Source organism: Chelonus insularis, unplaced genomic scaffold (genome assembly GCF_013357705.1).
Source record: "Chelonus insularis isolate UGA/USDA-ARS -01 unplaced genomic scaffold, ASM1335770v1 contig_398_pilon, whole genome shotgun sequence".
NCBI classification, from domain to species: Eukaryota; Metazoa; Arthropoda; class Insecta; order Hymenoptera; family Braconidae; genus Chelonus; species Chelonus insularis.
This window is the reverse complement of record NW_023276553.1, coordinates 237,800-254,798: the sequence shown is the minus strand read 5'-3', so window position 1 is coordinate 254,798 and position 16,999 is coordinate 237,800. Positions and strand designations below refer to the sequence as shown.

The 16,999-nt window shown below is 25.8% G+C and overlaps 6 protein-coding genes across 8 annotated transcripts; 2 read left to right on the top strand and 4 right to left on the bottom strand.

Moving 5' to 3' along the window:
- Nucleotides 1-364: 364 nt before the first annotated feature.
- prtp (pretaporter) lies at nucleotides 365-2,785 on the bottom strand. Its single transcript, XM_035084862.1, has 5 exons — nucleotides 2,597-2,785; nucleotides 2,274-2,465; nucleotides 2,051-2,197; nucleotides 1,878-1,986; nucleotides 365-1,796 (listed from the first exon to the last, which is right to left on the bottom strand). The coding sequence occupies exons 2-5, from the start codon at nucleotides 2,420-2,422 to the stop codon at nucleotides 1,041-1,043; spliced, it is 1,161 nt and encodes a 386-aa protein (XP_034940753.1). The 5' UTR covers nucleotides 2,423-2,465; nucleotides 2,597-2,785; the 3' UTR covers nucleotides 365-1,040.
- A 333-nt stretch (nucleotides 2,786-3,118) lies between these two features.
- Nucleotides 3,119-5,806, bottom strand: LOC118067877 (E3 ubiquitin-protein ligase rnf8-like). 2 transcript variants are annotated; one of them, XM_035084861.1, is made up of 5 exons: nucleotides 5,412-5,806; nucleotides 4,248-5,115; nucleotides 3,757-4,158; nucleotides 3,542-3,666; nucleotides 3,119-3,440 (listed from the first exon to the last, which is right to left on the bottom strand). In XM_035084861.1, exons 1-4 carry the CDS (start codon nucleotides 5,529-5,531, stop codon nucleotides 3,584-3,586), a joined length of 1,473 nt encoding a protein of 490 aa, XP_034940752.1. In that variant the 5' UTR covers nucleotides 5,532-5,806; the 3' UTR covers nucleotides 3,119-3,440; nucleotides 3,542-3,583. The 2 variants fall into 2 exon arrangements, with proteins under 2 accessions (XP_034940752.1, XP_034940751.1); XM_035084860.1 differs by having other exon boundaries at nucleotides 3,119-3,666; nucleotides 5,412-5,805.
- Nucleotides 5,807-6,133: 327 nt separating this feature from the next.
- LOC118067876 (T-cell immunomodulatory protein) lies at nucleotides 6,134-8,851 on the top strand. The gene is made up of 2 exons (XM_035084858.1): nucleotides 6,134-7,926; nucleotides 8,019-8,851. The coding sequence occupies exons 1-2, from the start codon at nucleotides 6,409-6,411 to the stop codon at nucleotides 8,280-8,282; spliced, it is 1,782 nt and encodes a 593-aa protein (XP_034940749.1). The 5' UTR covers nucleotides 6,134-6,408; the 3' UTR covers nucleotides 8,283-8,851.
- Cdk5 (Cyclin-dependent kinase 5) lies at nucleotides 8,426-10,170 on the bottom strand. Its single transcript, XM_035084863.1, has 6 exons — nucleotides 10,076-10,170; nucleotides 9,822-9,910; nucleotides 9,548-9,741; nucleotides 9,215-9,474; nucleotides 8,911-9,122; nucleotides 8,426-8,731 (listed from the first exon to the last, which is right to left on the bottom strand). The coding sequence occupies exons 1-6, from the start codon at nucleotides 10,110-10,112 to the stop codon at nucleotides 8,624-8,626; spliced, it is 900 nt and encodes a 299-aa protein (XP_034940754.1). The 5' UTR covers nucleotides 10,113-10,170; the 3' UTR covers nucleotides 8,426-8,623.
- Nucleotides 10,171-10,293: 123 nt separating this feature from the next.
- Nucleotides 10,294-11,203, top strand: LOC118067880 (uncharacterized). The gene is made up of 5 exons (XM_035084865.1): nucleotides 10,294-10,431; nucleotides 10,505-10,567; nucleotides 10,703-10,765; nucleotides 10,844-10,957; nucleotides 11,069-11,203. Exons 1-5 carry the CDS (start codon nucleotides 10,354-10,356, stop codon nucleotides 11,168-11,170), a joined length of 420 nt encoding a protein of 139 aa, XP_034940756.1. The 5' UTR covers nucleotides 10,294-10,353; the 3' UTR covers nucleotides 11,171-11,203.
- A 465-nt stretch (nucleotides 11,204-11,668) lies between these two features.
- Nucleotides 11,669-16,482, bottom strand: LOC118067924 (uncharacterized). 2 transcript variants are annotated; one of them, XM_035084944.1, is made up of 4 exons: nucleotides 16,266-16,482; nucleotides 15,166-15,250; nucleotides 13,199-13,316; nucleotides 11,669-12,197 (listed from the first exon to the last, which is right to left on the bottom strand). In XM_035084944.1, the coding sequence occupies exons 1-4, from the start codon at nucleotides 16,347-16,349 to the stop codon at nucleotides 12,002-12,004; spliced, it is 483 nt and encodes a 160-aa protein (XP_034940835.1). In that variant the 5' UTR covers nucleotides 16,350-16,482; the 3' UTR covers nucleotides 11,669-12,001. The 2 variants fall into 2 exon arrangements, with proteins under 2 accessions (XP_034940835.1, XP_034940836.1); XM_035084945.1 differs by having other exon boundaries at nucleotides 11,670-12,197; nucleotides 16,272-16,482.
- Between the last annotated feature and the right edge of the window lie 517 nt (nucleotides 16,483-16,999).

Here is a 16,999-nt window from a genome sequence, read left to right as displayed (position 1 = left end):
ATTGTTCCACACACAGATACATTGATAAAAAAATTATATAAAACATTTATTTTGTTTGTATATAAATTTTTAGTAATACCAGTCCATTTATTAGTCAAGTTAGAGCATCAATTTTTTTATTTAATTATTTCTTGAATTTTTACATTTGTAACTCTTAGAATGTCAGTTTAGTTGACCAAAAATATTAATCAAATCATAGCAGTCAATAAAATTGATAGATGTATTTTTTAAATTATTCATTGAAGAATTTTCTGTGAAATTAATGTTTTATTATTCTAATAAAAATATGAAAATTTTTTATCTTTAAGTAATAGTTGCTTCACTTATTACTAATTTAATTATTCTGAATTTAACAAAATTCGATTGATTACAAAAACTGGTCGCTTACTTTAGTTTATTAAATCAAGAGAGCAATATGTCATTTTTTAAGTATAAATGGAAATTTTTTCATGGAAATACCTCTTCAAACTAAAATTACATATCTAATTTGGAAGAACATGCTATATGATTGAATACTTTTCAAACAAAAAAATATTATTTAATTTTGCAAAGCAAACGGAATGATTGTTTTTCGATATTGATTCATAAATATTTAGATTTATCAAACTATTCAGATGTACTATGAATAAAATCAGGAAGCACAATTCCTTCACAATATAGTTATCAATTATTATTCAATGTCAATACTATATTAATTGTAAAAATAATAAATTTTTTAAATAATCATAATCTATAATGTCATGAAATTCATTTGATCATGTCCAGAATGGTTACACCAGTTTTTGTATTATATTTCATTATAGTTTAAATTAAACATATCACTGAGATAATAATGACTCATCACAAGAATATTGTATAAAAGATGAAAAAAAAAGTTTTTATCTATTCGTATTGATAACAAAAACTGGCTAAGAATCATTTTTAATTTTCAAATTGATTTTTTTATAAAAATTATATAGGATTATTAATCTTACTAGCTAGATTATGTAATATAAATTTCGTCTTTTTTAAGAACAAATTGACAGAACATGAAAATAAAATTAAAGCTCATCATGAGATCCAAAGTGTTTTGTGACAAACTCATGGAGATTTTCAAGAGAACGTGACCCATTGTACTCGGCAATTTTCTTACCATTTCTGTATAAGAAAAGTGTTGGGAAACCGTCAACCTCTTGCTCATCACATAACTGCTTATTTGATGATAACGTACAATCAACTTTAACGATATGAACATCTGGATTGTCAATAAATTTTTTGCCAAGCTCTTCCCATGTAGGTGCCAAACGTTTACAATGACCACACCACGGAGCAAAGAATTTAATAAATGTAACTCCTTTTTCTATTCCATGTTCAAATGATTCTCCAGTTAAATTCAAAACTGCTTGAATATTATCATTCATTGTATCATCACCATCATCATCATTCTTATCACTATTTTTACGGAGCATTTGTGCAATGTATTTTTTCAAATCTTCATGGGATCTAGATCCTGAGTATTTATCAACTTTTTTACCATTCTCAATCCATAAAAGAGTAGGATATCCTTTAATTTCATAATGATCACAGATAGATCGATATTGAGTACAATCGATTTTGGAAATTTTTACTGTTGTATCATAACTATAACTTTTAGCAAGTTCCTCCCATGTTGGAGCCAATTTTTGACAATGTCCACACCATGGAGCGTAAAATTTAACAAAATGAAACCCGGTGGCTACATGATTTTTAAACGTAGATTCTGTTAACTCAGTTAATCCATTGACAGCCTCTGGAACTGCTATGTTTATTTCATTTTCCTAAAAAAGTTGATAAAAATTGTATTAGGTATAGTTTGACGATGATAATGGAAAAGAATATATTTCCAAATTTTATATCACCTCTGGTACACTTCCTAACTGTTCATTTATGAAATTTTTCAATGAAGGTAAATCTCTTGTTCCTCTGAATTTAACTCCTTCACTTTCTCCCATTCTAAAGAATTTGAGCCTAAAAAAAGTAATTAATATAAGTTATATATAAATATTTTTAATTTACAGCAAAAACTAATTACGTTGGATAACCAGTGACATCATGTTCAGTACAAATAGAACTATCTGTAGTGCAATCGACTTTGGCAATGTAAACACGATCATCTTTTCCATTTAACGTTTCTGCTAAAATATCCCAAGTTGGCATAAGTTGCTGACAATGGTCACACCTACAAAAGTTTAATATATTTTGATAATTGACGATAATTGTGAAATATGTAGTATAATTTCTATTATTTATTATACCATGGAGCATAGAACATGATAAAATGATTTTTCTTTGGAACTTCAGTTAGAAAACTCTCTTCATTATATTGAATTGTATGAATACTTTCATCATGAGCTGTTGCACTTTGGAGTGCTAATACAGCAAAGATAAATATCATTGGTCCCATGGCTAATCGTTGATATTTGTAATTTAAAACAAAACGCCACAATCTGCAATTAATATAATAAATTAAAAAATATATCGTCTATCTTTGTTGTTTGTTTAGAAACATAAAAATAATGCTTATCATGCCGGTTATTACAATGTTCAATAAATTCATATAATATGGATGGAGAAATACCTTTTTTAAATTTAAATGTTAGAATAATAGAGAATTCACTAAATACAATGAAAGTAAAAAAAATTTAGAAAGAATTTAATATTTAATTGTCGCAGTCTTGATAGCTTCTGTCAACTATTATCTTGGTTAGAGAGTCTGTGTCCGCCCTCTTGGATCGCTGACAGGTCTCGCCATCTACTCTTCCCCAGAGAGAAGACAGAGAAAACCCACGCCATCCACAGAGAAGAGAGGCAGGATTTAATATCAATATAGAAGAACCATCCAAATGAGAGTAGTTGGAGAATAATGAACTTATATAGATTTACTAATATTCTTAAGTTATTCTTATGACAATGATAGTAATAAAAATGAGATTACGTTATGTGCACAATATATCCTAGTGGAAATAATAATAGATAGTGCGTAAAAGAAAAAAGTGATTAGTGACTTATTATGGATAAGAAATAAATAAAGCGATTTTTCATAAATTATTTCACGTAAATATTATTCAGTCATGGATAATACAAGTTTTATTAAAAATACTTTAATGAAAATAGATTGATTATAATTTAATTATTTATATAAACATTTATGTTAAAAATTGCTTTTCAGAATGGCATTTGTAAAAGGATGAGGTACAAATATCAACTTCAAGGCGTTACTTCAACACCATGTTGTATAAAAAATAATTTAAATGAATCACCACAATTAATAAATAAATCTAGTCTTGAATCAAATGAGACTGTCTACTTAACGAATTCGCTCTGTATCTTAAATGTTCTTTTTGTAATTTTACATTACAAACATTTTAACAGGCAAACATTTTGTTTTCAGAATTGAATAAAGTTACTTAATAAAACTTAAACTGAAAGTTGTAATACATATTATAAAACTGCATTTTTTTTATTAACATTAGAACTACGTTAAATAATTAATTTAATGTATTTTCATTTAAATAAATAATACCTGAGATTCTCGATTGAAATCGATATATTTATTTATAATATTTTATCGACGTCCCCGAATCACTTTTTTTCTTTGATAATTAATAATATTTGATTGGTTACTTAATCCAACGGTCCGAATGGCAGCTAAAAATAATATATATAAATATGAATACATAGATTGACAGAATTATGTTATTAATAAATTGAACTCGATTATTTCATATTGAAAATTACCTTGATGTTCATTCACTAATTCCTTTCTTTTTTCTTTATTTTGTGGTGTAAAATCGTTGACCATTTGTTCAATAAAATTATCCAATACTAGTGATCTATTAATAGACATAATTTTGGCTCGACATATTGGACACTCACATTTCTTTCTAATCCATAAATGTATACAATACTGGCAAAATGAGTGGCTGCAATTCAATGTGACAGCGTTAACAAAAAGTTCTGAACAAATTTGACAAGTCAACGTTTGATCCATTAGATTTCCAACTTGAGTCACTACTGCATCAGGTTCACAATTATCATTTCTTGATGAACTAGCAACATTCAAACCATCTTCCTTTGTTAAATCTATTGTCACCAAAGGTTCTTGATTAACATTATTAGCCGTTATTTCTAATATAACCACTAGTAAAATTAAAACAATCGATTAATAAACCAAGATATTGAAAAAGAATATTATTGTTAAATTTGGAAATTATTATAAAGTTACTTACTCTGTTGATTTTGAACAGAAGTTTGTAATTGTTCAGCTAAAGCAGTTTTTTCTTCAAGAGCCGTTTGGGTATCTCTTAATTTCTGTTCTAAAATGGCTTTTTCATTAGATAGTTGATACTGTATTTCTTTTTCACGTTTTACTATATCATTTACAACACTAGTCCATTCAGCATGTTGATTTTGTCTCCATACAGCCATATCTTCTAACATTTTTTTCTCAAGTAATGTTTTTTCTTGTTTAGTCATATCTAAAGTTTGCTGCCATTTTTGTCGTTCTTCATTTAGTAAAGTTTCAAATTTTTGCTTTTGCAATTCAACTGTATTCAGAAGATGTTCATAATTTTCTTTTAATTTGGATTCAATTTCATTTCCAGATTCTATTTTTTTTTCAAGACATCTTATTAATTCATTTTGTTCTTCATTTTTACCTTCAGTAGCTTGTTGATTTTTCAGCACTTCTTCTAAGTGTGCTTTTAATTTTTCTTGTTCATTTTGTTGTAATTTTAATTGTTGTTCTAGTTCTTTTCGTTTTGCCTCTTGCTCTTCGGCAAATAATTTCTGTTTTGCTATTTCGTCATGAAAAATTGTTTCTTCTATTTTAGCTCTTTTCTTTTGAGGTTGATCATCGAGAAAATATTTTACACAAAATTTAAACTCATCACATTCTTCGTTAAGCTGAATGATATCTCCTACATCAATAGTTTGAGGGCAATTATTCTGAAGCAGAATTCCATTTACTTTTGTACCAACTGAACTCAAATTAGTAATTGTCCACTGTTCATTTTCGTAATTTAAAATGCAATGATTCCTTGAAATACAAGTATCTAAAATATGATCATCACAATCACGATTTCTTCCAATTTTGAACTGAAAAATCATATAATAATTAATCACTTAAAATTTTTTCATTATTATTTATTTAATTACTATCATCATCAATAAGCAAATTTTACTGTATCATTGTAGCATTAACAAATCTTGCAAAAAGAAATGTTTTACTCTAATATTTTTATTTATCTTTTTTTTTTCGTTAAAAAAACAAAATTTTTTATTGTACTATGTACGTAAACTTATCAAATATACAATAAATAAATTTACAATAAAAATACAAATAAAAATACAAAACAATGTATTTTTATTGATTGTAGAATTATAATACTTACATTATTTTTGTTTACATATATATCATGAATTTTTGGGTTGTTTTTTTCACATTTAACGAGAACAATCATAGATTCAGGCGAAACCTTTCTTTCATCATTTACGTATGAAGGTGAATTCATTTTCTGTTAATAGAATTTTATGACAAAGTGCAATTAGTTATTTGCTTTTATTCAGGTTAAAGTATTGAATCTTGAAGCTATGAATATTTTGTAATCAACATAATAACATTACATACAAACGACGTATTTTTTTGATTAATAAGAGAGGATATCATTATTATTATTTGTAGCTCTCGGTCTTGCCGGAAGCTGGCGCGTTGGTACTAAAGAGCACCATAATGGCCATAGCTTGTATGCATATTCAGCGTTTGAATTTGTATTAAGATTTACCCTTCCCTGACTCTAACCAGAGAGGATTCCAGTGTATGGAGGCTCCTGGAATTCTCCCCGCTGCAGCCGACATACGACTACCCCAACTGTATCGCATTTACCGAAGACACAGGAAAAATAAGAGAGGATAACCTGAAAAAGCGAAATTTATTTTTAGTTATTTTCATTAAACGACATCTATCAGTAATGATGAATATTTAGCGTATATAATGGTAAAAACAAAATGTTTCTTATCAACTACATACAACAAAATCTATGTATGTACATACATACATATAACTACACACATATGTATTTTGTTCTTTGTTCATATATAACTTGATTCGTTTAGTTTATATGTAAGAAAAATAATACATCTATTACTGTGATCTGTTTGAAAAATGGTTTCAATTTAATCTTAAAAACATAAAATACAGTTATGTACTTACATATTCATATGTATGTATAAATGTGTAGTGATCAAGAGAAATATAATTATTGTAATGTTTTAAAAGACATACGTAAAATATTTAATCAAGTCCCGAAACAAATTGGTGAAATCTTTTAAAAACATATAGATAACCTCAATGTTTGACGAAGAGTTTCTTTTATTCTATTAATATTTAAAATGGATTTTCGATATTTGATATTATTCTTTTCTATTTCAATAACATCATCAAGCAGCAGTGATATAACATTCGCGATATTCGGGAATTTCCTCGATGGACTACCAGCAGCTTTTGGTGACTTTGACTCTGATGAATTAACAGATGTATTTGTATTAACAAAAGATTTAAAGACACTTCAAATTCTTCGTGCTTCGGATCAAGAACCATTATTACAACTTACAAATCTCACTTGTTCATTCAAAAATATTATTACAAGTGTAGTTCCTGGAGATTATGATGGAGATGTTTTCATGGATGTTTTGGTAACAACTCATAACCAGGAAGACAATTTAACTCATGTCCACTTATTATGGGGTGGTATTGATAGCCTTAATTGCTCTAATGAATCAACACCATTTATTAAAATGCACGGTCAGCCATTAGCCGTTGATTACAATCAAGATATGGTGATTGACTTATTTGGTTTAAATGAAAAGAATGAAAGAACATTTTGGATTAATCATAATAGAAGTATACCTTATACAATTCTAATGGATTCGCAAAAAATTAATTCACCACTTATCAAAAGTCCACATTCTAATGCCTTTTTAGATTTAAATGGAGATTATTTACCAGATCTAATGATTACGACAGAAAATGATTTTGAAGTTTGGCTTGGATCATCTGAAGGATTTAAATTTAATCAACGAATTTCATGGCCACCAGGAATTACTTCATTTAGTACTGGACATGTTGGACAAGCATTATATCTTGATGTTGAATTAAAAGGTAAACTGGATTTAGTAGTGCCAATTTGTTATGATAATCAATGCACAAACTGTACAATTGCTGTTTATAATAATAATGGATGGCATGATTTACATGTCGATTTCAAAGATAAAGATAATGTTAATTGGGGTTTTGTAACGCCAAACAGCAAAAAGAATATTGTTTATGTTGATGCTATTACTTTACATGGGGGAGACTTCAACATGGATGGATATCCAGATTTATTAGCAACTTTAAAATCAACAAAATCATTAAAAATGGAATCATTCTTACTATTAAATGTACCATGTACAACTTGTGAAAATATAAATCGTACTTTTGAAATACATTGGAATGCATTGAATCCATTTAGAAATCAAACAGTAATGGCTGTATTTTATGATTTTTATCAAGATGGAATTCTCGATGTAATGTTAGTGGAATATAATGAGACTACAAATCGATATCGTACTGGAGCATTTAAAAATAGTCTTGATTATGATGCTAATTTTGTTAAAGTAATGGTTCTTACGGGACTTGTAAATAGAAAATATCCTATTTCACCGGGAAGTTTGGGTAAAAAAAAGAGAACTTATGGAACAAATTTACCAGGACCATCAATTGCTTATAAAACTACTACTCAAGATGGAAGTCCTAGAAGTGGTACTGCAGCCCAAATTCCACAAAGTGCACATTTTTCTCTAAATTTGCCTTATACTACATTTGGACTTGGTCGAACTCCTAATTTTATCGATATGCTTACAATTGGGGTTTGTAAAATGAAATTTTTCTTTTAGAGAATAATCTATTTTAAATATGCCGTTGTTTTAATTTTTTTTATTAATGAGTTACTTATTATTAGGTTGCAGGTAAGTCAAGAGAGTGGCCACAAATTATTCCAAACTCACAAATGGTCGTAATTCCAAATCCAATTACTGAATCGTCGAGATGGAAAGCCCAATTATTTGTGACACCAAGTAAACTAATATTGTTGAGTGCTGCTGCTCTTATGGGGACATGCGGTTTAATAACTACTATCATTATTGGTTTATATTGGAAAGAAAGACGCGAAGATAAAATAGAAAGACTACAAGAAGCACATAGATTTCATTTCGACGCTATGTGATGTTCTTTTATTAAGTTTTTTTAAAAAATTATTTTCATTATTATTATAATTATTAATTAATTTATTTATTAATTGATTATTTAAGTAATTGTTATTCTATAAAGATTGTATTATAAGATAACTTTATGAGAATCAATAGATAATTTGTCGTAAAATTCATAATTTATTGATTAGTTTTGGACAGTTGCATATAAAATAAGATTCATAAATATTTCACAGTTTTATAATCGTACATTAGCACGCTTTACATAATAAATAATCTTTCCTGGAGTGTTTTTTTTTTGGTCATTGTGCTTTATGCACTATGTATAGTCAGTCGTATCTCAATTTACGGGAACATGTTATTGACATCGATCATTCTTGATGGCAGGGTTTAAGTCGTTAAAATAAGGATGTGCCATTGCTTCATCAGCTGAAAGCCTTAATGCCGGATTACATACTAATAATCTCTAGAAATCCAAAGAAAGATTGATTATGCTTAAAATCTATTTTATTAATATGTAATTTTTTTATTTAGATTAATATTAAATTGTATATTTGGAACGTACATAAACTATTAAAAATTAAAATTCTAAGTCGATTTTTTCTGATAAATTTTTATGTTGTATTTAATTTAAAAACAACTCACTTGTAATAAATCTTTTCCTTTCGTCGGGAGTTTAGGTGTAACTTGAGCTAATCCTTGAGTTGGATGATATTGAGGAAAGGCTCTATAATCAGGTAAAGACGTTAAGTCTGGCCATGATTCTTCGGTTGGAGTACCTAACATTTTAAATATTCTCTTAAGTTGATCATCAACATCTGATCCAGGAAAAAGTGGTCTTCCTGCATTTGCTAATTCTAAAATTGATGATTTAATTTATTTTTTCTTTAATTATAATAATAAAGATCAGTCTACTAACGCAATTTATAAAATAAATATGAAAAAATACCAGCAAATATGCAGCCTGCACTCCACATATCAATAGATGTTGTGTAGAGTTTAGCTCCAAATAAAACATCAGGTGGACGATACCATAATGTAACGACTTCAGCTGAATAACATTTTACTGGAATACCAAATGCTCTTGCCAACCCAAAGTCAGCTAATTTCAATTCACCATTCTTATTAATCAATAAGTTTTGAGGTTTAAGATCTCTGTGTAAAACATTTTTACTGTGACAAAAAGCTAATCCCCGTAACAATTGATATCTAAATTAAAATGATTATAATTATTTTTAATTGATAAATAAATATGCTAAAGTATAAAAATTAAAATACATACAAAAATGATTTGACAACATCTAAATCAATTTCACCATTTAGACTATCAAAATATTTTTTGAGATCTTGATCACAATGTTCAAATACTAAAGTTAATTTTTTATCACTATGAAGAACATCATAAAGACGAACTATATTTTTATGCTTAAGTTCTTTTAAAAGACAAATTTCACGTAGAGCTGACGAGGGAACACCCTAAAATATCATAATAAAAATCAATTTAATAATTATCATTCATAAATATATTAATGTGTTAACCTTAAAATTTTACTAACTTCATCATCATCATCTAATCGAACTCTTTTGAGTGCTACTATTTCCTGAGTTTCACGATTTTTAGCTTTAAATACAGTGCCATATGTACCTGAAATTAAATAATATTAATTTATAGATAGTTAATTACCTAATGATCAATATAGACCGTTTGTTTAGACATATAATTTAATTAGAATACATAAGAAAGATTTTATTTTCTTTTACATCATAGAATTATTCACTATTTGGTTGTTATTCGTTTTATATTATTTACCTTCTCCTATTTTTTCAAGTTTTTCATATTTTTGCATATTTTTTAATCTTATACGAACTAAATATACACACAGTGGTTAGCGCTGATAAATCAACGGCTGTTTTTAAAACTAAAATCTGACAGTTCATTATCTAACCTAACCAACAGGAACATTTTTGCCAGAAGCGGGAATGTCTTAAAATTTAATTTTCATATTGATTAAATAAGCTAAATTTAATAATTTTTTCTTATAAATTTTATTTCATTCTCCCTTTGCATGATATTTTTATTGCAAGAAAATGTTTATATCATTAATATTTAATAGCATTGTATTGGTCATCTTTAACTTTATTTTGGCACTTTATTTCGGTCTTAAAGTAAGTTAATTTTAAATTAACTCATAAAAAATCTTTATTACATAATATTTTAATATTATATCGATTTTCATAGTTTTTGCAGGTATTAAAAAATCATTACAAGTTTGTATCTGAAATAAAAGCTTTCAATTCTATTGTGAGTACTTTTTTTTTTAATAAAAAGTGTATTGTATTTGATGTTTTTTTTCTTAAATTAGTAAAACGAATTAGCTTAATTGAGTCTTACAAATTTTTTAATATATTATTATTTGATTATAAAAATATTTGAAAGGTCTGTGAATCAAGATCAAATTTGGATTTCACAACAGTAAAATTATCAGAAGCTATAAAAGCGGTATTTTTTATGAATTGTTTCATATATTCAAATTAATCATTGAATAAAGACTAAATATTTTGGAATATATTTTATTAGATTGAAACTGATATTGGTAATGAACTGAAGATTACTCATGATTTAACCAAATTTAATACAGAGATGAAAATGCTTTTAAAACGGCTTCGTCACATGGAACAAAAAATTATTGAGGTGAACAAAAATATTAGGCATTTAGTAATAATTTAATTTATTATTTGTAACAATAATTTATTTTATTTACTTTTAATTTGTATCATCAGTAGTATTTAATTATTGTTTTAGCTCGTAAAAACTAACTGTAAAATGGAAGATATAATGATTTCAACACCAACAGATATTAATAGAGAAATAAATAAAATATCATTAAAAATGAAAAAGAAGTAATAAAAATTTGCATTAAATAAATTTTTAAGAAAAGAATGACTTTTAATTGAAATGATACATTAATAGTAAAATAAACATTGATTTTGAATTGTCAATAAATAATAATAAGTAATAATGAATAATAAATTTTTCAAGCAATAACTATTGTTGACAATACATTTATTGTTTGTTCATTTTTTATTATGTTATAATTTACATGTATATGACACTTAAATTGGTTAAAGTTTAAATAGTTCACACTTTTATTTAAATATATACTTTTAACAGCGAAATTTGATTATTTTTGATATTCCGTTATTTGTAGAATCCAAATAAAAATCAATACAATTTTTGTAATTTTTTGTTACATTTGTTTTCTCTTTGATAAGTATCATTACATTGATGAACATAAAAGCATAAACTTTTTATCATTATTATCACAAAATAAAAGAGACTAAATTGACACTAAATATTGTAGAATTTATTTGTGATATACTTTTTTGATTACACATTCGTACAATGTCATTAAATAGAATTATATTGTGTTTGATAGTATCTTTTTAAGTCATCATTGTTTCAATATTTTCCATCAATATAATCGAAGATTGAAAAGATAGTATTATTACTTAATAATTAATAATTTTTTTTTTTCAATCTTTAATTCTTAACATTATTTTCTTATTTTTTTTTTTTTTAAATACTGCAATAAATATCAGTCAGAAAAATAAATATGCGAGTATTTGCTCATGTTCTTTTTTTAAAATACTCAAAATGGTAAATCGTGTTTATTTCGTGATAGTCATTGATTTTGAAGTTTTTCAGTGCTACAAAAAAAAATTCAAATAATATTGACTAATGCGGTCGACTTGCAAGATAAGCATTCATTATGCGTCTCTTGACAAAACTATCCCATCCAGATCGATCGATTTCATCAAAATTTCTTTTTACAAAGTTATCAAAACTTGATCGATCAATCTCATCAATATTACGTTTTATTGATCCTCCATAAATTTCCATTCCGTTTATACTATTAGCCCATTCTGGTTTTCTGAAACAATCATTCATATATGAACATATTTGGTATTAGATAATTATATTTTTTAGTATTATAGTTATATTTTAAATAATTAATTACAACCACTAAAAATATGTAATTGTATTTCATCATTTACTAAACCACTTCAATTAATACATCAAATTATTATATTATCGTTGGATATTTTAGAAACCCGTATTGTTTGGATGATTATAATTGAATATGCTTTTTTGACGCTTGTCATATTCACTATTTACCCTTATCACATGTTTATCATTATAATCTAATGCCATGCTTTTTTATTTGTTCAAAAAATATTTCGTTTTATAGTTATTATGGTATTATCTACATTTCCGGTTTAAATAATTAAATATTTTATTTTTATAGTTTAATATGTATAATGTGGTTGTTGTATTGTTATTTTAGAAAATTAAAAAAAATTATAAATATGTTACATTAAAAATATTTACATTGTGTATTTAAATTTCTGTTTGTTTAAAGTAATTAGAATTTGTTCCATGGTGATTTTTTGCTGTCACCTTGAACACTTAGTAAAATCGATAACGTGTCGTTTCATCGATTATATACATACTATAATTAGACAAAAAGCTTCAACTACCTGTTGTCCTGGATTTTATAAAGACAATACGAAATTGCACAAACTTGCCAATTGCATGTAAGTTTGCATGACATTTGAAAATGTTTATCTTTGATATATTTCTATATTTTCTCTTTCAAGATTACTAAAAAAGATAGTTATATATAATAACAATTACAATAATAATTATAATTATGATAAATTACTTTATGTATATAAAATATTAATTTTGTTCTAGTTTATTTACAAATAAATCAAATAATTGCGAATTTTAACATATTAATTAAATAAATATTCGGTAAGATTGAATAATAATATTGATAAATATTCTTATAAATATGAATTATAATAATAAAAGTATCTTTAAGATATGAATTTTATTTCATGTTAAAAAGTTGAAATTTATTTAATTTACCTGATGTGAAAATCAAAATCTCGATTATCTCCAAATGTCACACTCGAAAGCAGCCGGCCAGATTGATGTCGACGAACAGCATGTGTGTTATCTCCTGAGCTTTGTCCCTTTGTTCCACCTGAATTAAATTGATGGATAAATGATTACAAAGCTATTGGTATCACTAGAAATTCATATAAATTTATCCATTGGGTGTAATAATAATAATAATATAATTCAACAAATTTTACGTCTTCATATTGATAAATGATTTATTAAATACACAGAATGTACATAATAATAAATTTAAAATATTAAGTTATCGATTCCATCAATAATTATTATGTAGATACATTGTATAAGAGAATAGTTATGTATAATATTAAGTGTCTTTGTTGACAATTTGCGGGAGGTTAAATGAAATAGTAATTATTCGTGGTTATATCTCTGAAATTCAAAGCGTGTCAAATGGTATACAAGATTTCCACCTTCAATTCAGTCTAAATTGTGTTGATGAATAAAAGCTTGACGTTGCTTTAATGATCTAAGCAAATTCCCGCCGCCAATTTGATCCAAGTTTCGCACCACCATACCATTAGCAGGATCTTCAATTTTATGAGCCCATACTGCAATTTTATTATTATTAATCTGAGAGAAATTATGAATAAAATAATTGTTTATTCAGTTAAATAAATAAATACATTGAACGTAAATTAGTTTATGTATAATTATTAAAACTATTGAAATTGTTTAAAAATATTTCTAATAAATTTTATAGTTATAACATACATTAATTTATAACATAAGCAAATGAAAAATAAACAACACACAATACACAGATCACTTTTTCCAACATATTTGTATACATTAATCTTATACTTACGATTTTGGTTATTATAAATATCACAAATGAAAAAAGCTATAATACTTAATCCTTGACGAATATGATTAAGTTATATTAAATATGACATATCACATTATTCACATATAATATATTCAACAGACATGGAAAACGTTACCGTAAAGCAAAAAGATAAGTATAGAGGAAAGATAAGAATGTATTTTCATCTTTATACATTTGAAATTATTTATCAATATTTTTAAAAAATATTAAAATATGTATTATTAATTAAAAGACGAATTAGTGATAGATTAACTTGTATGAATACTAATCATTAGTAAGGTGTGCCAAATCTCAAGGGAAATACGTTATTATTTGTTTATGGTCATTTTTTTACGATGTCACGCAACCTATAATTATCACAATTTAATTTTTAATTAACTATAACGAATATAAATATTTCATAAATGTTTCATTATTTTCTGTATTATTATTGTTTATATCAATGTTAACGAAGATATGAGAAGTGATTATAAAGGCACATATCATCATTAGTGAGCAAAACATACATTGACATGATTTTTACTATTCAAGCTGTATATTGAGCGTGAAAAGGCATAAAGAACAAAGTATCCTACTAATAGTAAACATTGTAAGTTAGTCACGCTACCGGAAATAATTCTGGTAGCGTGTAAATAGTGTGTACATTTATTTGAAAACGTCCATTTTTGCTTTTTTTTAAGGTCAACTACATTTAATTGATACTACTTTAGAAATGAAAAAATACAATAAATAGTCTAAGCTTGTTGTTTATTGTCATCTGCAGACAATGTTAGAAACTTGCAAAATACGAATATTATTATTGCAAATATTATGCTAAATCATCGATTTTTTAAAAATGTACATTTATGATTTTATGTAATTTTAAAAGCAATTACTAGAGAACTACATAAATAAATTATTAATGTAATAAATAAAAGTTTTTTAAGAGTTTTGACTTTGAAATAATTGAGGGAGAAAAAAGATTCAAATTATATAATCCTATCAGTGTTCTTATATTATTATCTTTGCAAAGCATGATAGATTATTTTATGATGGAAGCATTAGTTATGTTGTTCAACTATAATAAACTAAAGAAATAACTCACTCATGGCTGCATAAGTTCGTGCTAACGCTTCAACGAATTCTGGTGAAGCATAAATTTCATTAAGTTCCATTGGCTCCTCATGAAGCTAAAAACAATAAAACGGTAATATATAAACGTTGAAAATATAAATAATGTATATTGTTTTGAGTTCGTAATCTTTAAATTTGAAATATTAATAATCGCATAATATAAATTATGGAAAAGATTATAAGTTTCATCATTTACTTTAAAACAATTATACAGTATAATTTGGTTTTAATTTTCACATTGTGATTTAATTAAAAATTTATTTAAAATCATATACTTTTATTTTAGAAAAAATAATATTTATTTGATGAATTTATGAAATAAATATCTCTAAAAAAATGATAAGGGTTTTTTTTCTTTATGTAATAAATTAATTGTTATTTATTTTTTTTGCTTATTGTATTTATTCTGTAGAAAAGATAAATAATATGAATGAAAAAAAGATTTATCACCAAAAATATGTGAAGATGAAGAAAAATCTCAGTAGAGCTCTATAACACAATTTCTCTAGTTTAAATTCAAATTTATAACCGGTGAATAAATTTGAAAACATGTATTAGATACACCTCTTTAAGTATATTTCCCGTAGGGTGAGAGGATAAATTCATGTTGTAAACTCTATCCTTGCACTTGTATATCAGTATGCATGGAAAAAGTTAAGAGTTCGCAAGGAAGATGATATAAAACTTACAGTCATGTCAAAATGTTCAGAATCAAGATCGTAATTACCTTTTTATTGAATGAATGGATGATTTAATTTTTTTTTCTTCATATTCTCTATACCATTATTAAAATATTATATTTTTTAACGTTCTACTACTATTTACGACAAATAAATAAATAATAGATGATGTTTTTTTACGTTATCTTTAAATAAAAATGTAATTCAAATTTTCAACTTTCCATTAATAAACAACATTGTGCATTGTATACTGTGCATGCATTCATTAAGATAATTAATATTTACTATGATAAAATAATGAAAAATTGAAGTGATACATTTGAAAAAGTATAAAATAGAATGAATTTATTTTAAAATATAAAAAATCTAATTATTAGTTTTATTAACATACATTTACCTGAACAGGAACAGCCGAAGTGATGGACAATACAAAAAAAAATAACACTAAGCAACTCATTAGACGAATCGAAAACATGATCCACAGAAGTTTTCTTATTTAAATAATGACAAGTAGTAAAAGAGTTAAATCAATGGATCCTGAGTCGATCAAAAGACTTGGTTGATCGATAAAACAGTTGAATCTCGTAAACGTGTGGGCAACACAATGTCTGGAGTTCGTGATATCCTGAATTATATAGAGCTTTCCGCAGCTTTCAAGAGAAAGAGAGTGGGAAAAGAATGCTTGCGCGCGCAATCAAGTGAATATTTTTATGATATGATTGTGAAAAAAAAAACTTTTTCTGATCTCCACATAAATATTCATTCGATAAATTTTATTACAGTTAAAAATTATTCCATAATCAATCATTAATATAATTCTATAAATAATATTCCATGAGTTTTATTATTAAATTAATAATTAAAATGATTATACTACAAAGACTCTTAAGGTTTTTAATATCATCTTATAGCCCGTAATATAATCAAAGAAGCGTATTTTAAAAAGAAGACATTAACTATTAAATTCTTTACTACAGCGAAATAATTTTTTTTTCAAGTATTATATTTTGTCATAATGAGAGAAAAAATTAGCAGCATATTATTATAATAGTATATACTGAGAGGTCCTTTTATTGTTTATTTTAATGTTATAGCATTTTAATTATCTCATTTAATCAAAAACAG

What these genes read in the sequence shown, in the direction of transcription:
- prtp (XM_035084862.1), bottom strand. Translation starts at nt 2,422, where the DNA reads ATGGGACCAATGATATTTATCTTTGCTGTATTAGCACTCCAAAGTGCA. An exon ending in GATGTCACTGGTTATCCAAC is followed by an intron (nt 1,987 to 2,050) that starts GTAATTAGTTTT and finishes TACTTTTTTTAG; the next exon opens with GCTCAAATTCTTTAGAATGG. An exon ending in AGTTAGGAAGTGTACCAGAG is followed by an intron (nt 1,797 to 1,877) that starts GTGATATAAAAT and finishes CAACTTTTTTAG; the next exon opens with GAAAATGAAATAAACATAGC.
- LOC118067877 (XM_035084861.1), bottom strand. Translation starts at nt 5,531, where the DNA reads ATGAATTCACCTTCATACGTAAATGATGAAAGAAAGGTTTCGCCTGAA. An exon ending in TTCTGTTCAAAATCAACAGA is followed by an intron (nt 4,159 to 4,247) that starts GTAAGTAACTTT and finishes TAATTTTACTAG; the next exon opens with TGGTTATATTAGAAATAACG. An exon ending in ATTAGTGAATGAACATCAAG is followed by an intron (nt 3,667 to 3,756) that starts GTAATTTTCAAT and finishes TATTATTTTTAG; the next exon opens with CTGCCATTCGGACCGTTGGA.
- LOC118067876 (XM_035084858.1), top strand. Translation starts at nt 6,409, where the DNA reads ATGGATTTTCGATATTTGATATTATTCTTTTCTATTTCAATAACATCA. An exon ending in TCGATATGCTTACAATTGGG is followed by an intron (nt 7,927 to 8,018) that starts GTTTGTAAAATG and finishes ACTTATTATTAG; the next exon opens with GTTGCAGGTAAGTCAAGAGA.
- Cdk5 (XM_035084863.1), bottom strand. Translation starts at nt 10,112, where the DNA reads ATGCAAAAATATGAAAAACTTGAAAAAATAGGAGAAG. An exon ending in ACTTGAAAAAATAGGAGAAG is followed by an intron (nt 9,911 to 10,075) that starts GTAAATAATATA and finishes ATTTAATTTCAG; the next exon opens with GTACATATGGCACTGTATTT. An exon ending in GATGTTGTCAAATCATTTTT is followed by an intron (nt 9,475 to 9,547) that starts GTATGTATTTTA and finishes ATTTTAATTTAG; the next exon opens with ATATCAATTGTTACGGGGAT.
- LOC118067880 (XM_035084865.1), top strand. Translation starts at nt 10,354, where the DNA reads ATGTTTATATCATTAATATTTAATAGCATTGTATTGGTCATCTTTAAC. An exon ending in CACTTTATTTCGGTCTTAAA is followed by an intron (nt 10,432 to 10,504) that starts GTAAGTTAATTT and finishes CGATTTTCATAG; the next exon opens with TTTTTGCAGGTATTAAAAAA. An exon ending in TAAAAGCTTTCAATTCTATT is followed by an intron (nt 10,568 to 10,702) that starts GTGAGTACTTTT and finishes AATATTTGAAAG; the next exon opens with GTCTGTGAATCAAGATCAAA.
- LOC118067924 (XM_035084944.1), bottom strand. Translation starts at nt 16,349, where the DNA reads ATGTTTTCGATTCGTCTAATGAGTTGCTTAGTGTTATTTTTTTTTGTA. An exon ending in ACGAACTTATGCAGCCATGA is followed by an intron (nt 13,317 to 15,165) that starts GTGAGTTATTTC and finishes AATTTAATTCAG; the next exon opens with GTGGAACAAAGGGACAAAGC. An exon ending in GATTTTGATTTTCACATCAG is followed by an intron (nt 12,198 to 13,198) that starts GTAAATTAAATA and finishes TGATTGTTTCAG; the next exon opens with AAAACCAGAATGGGCTAATA.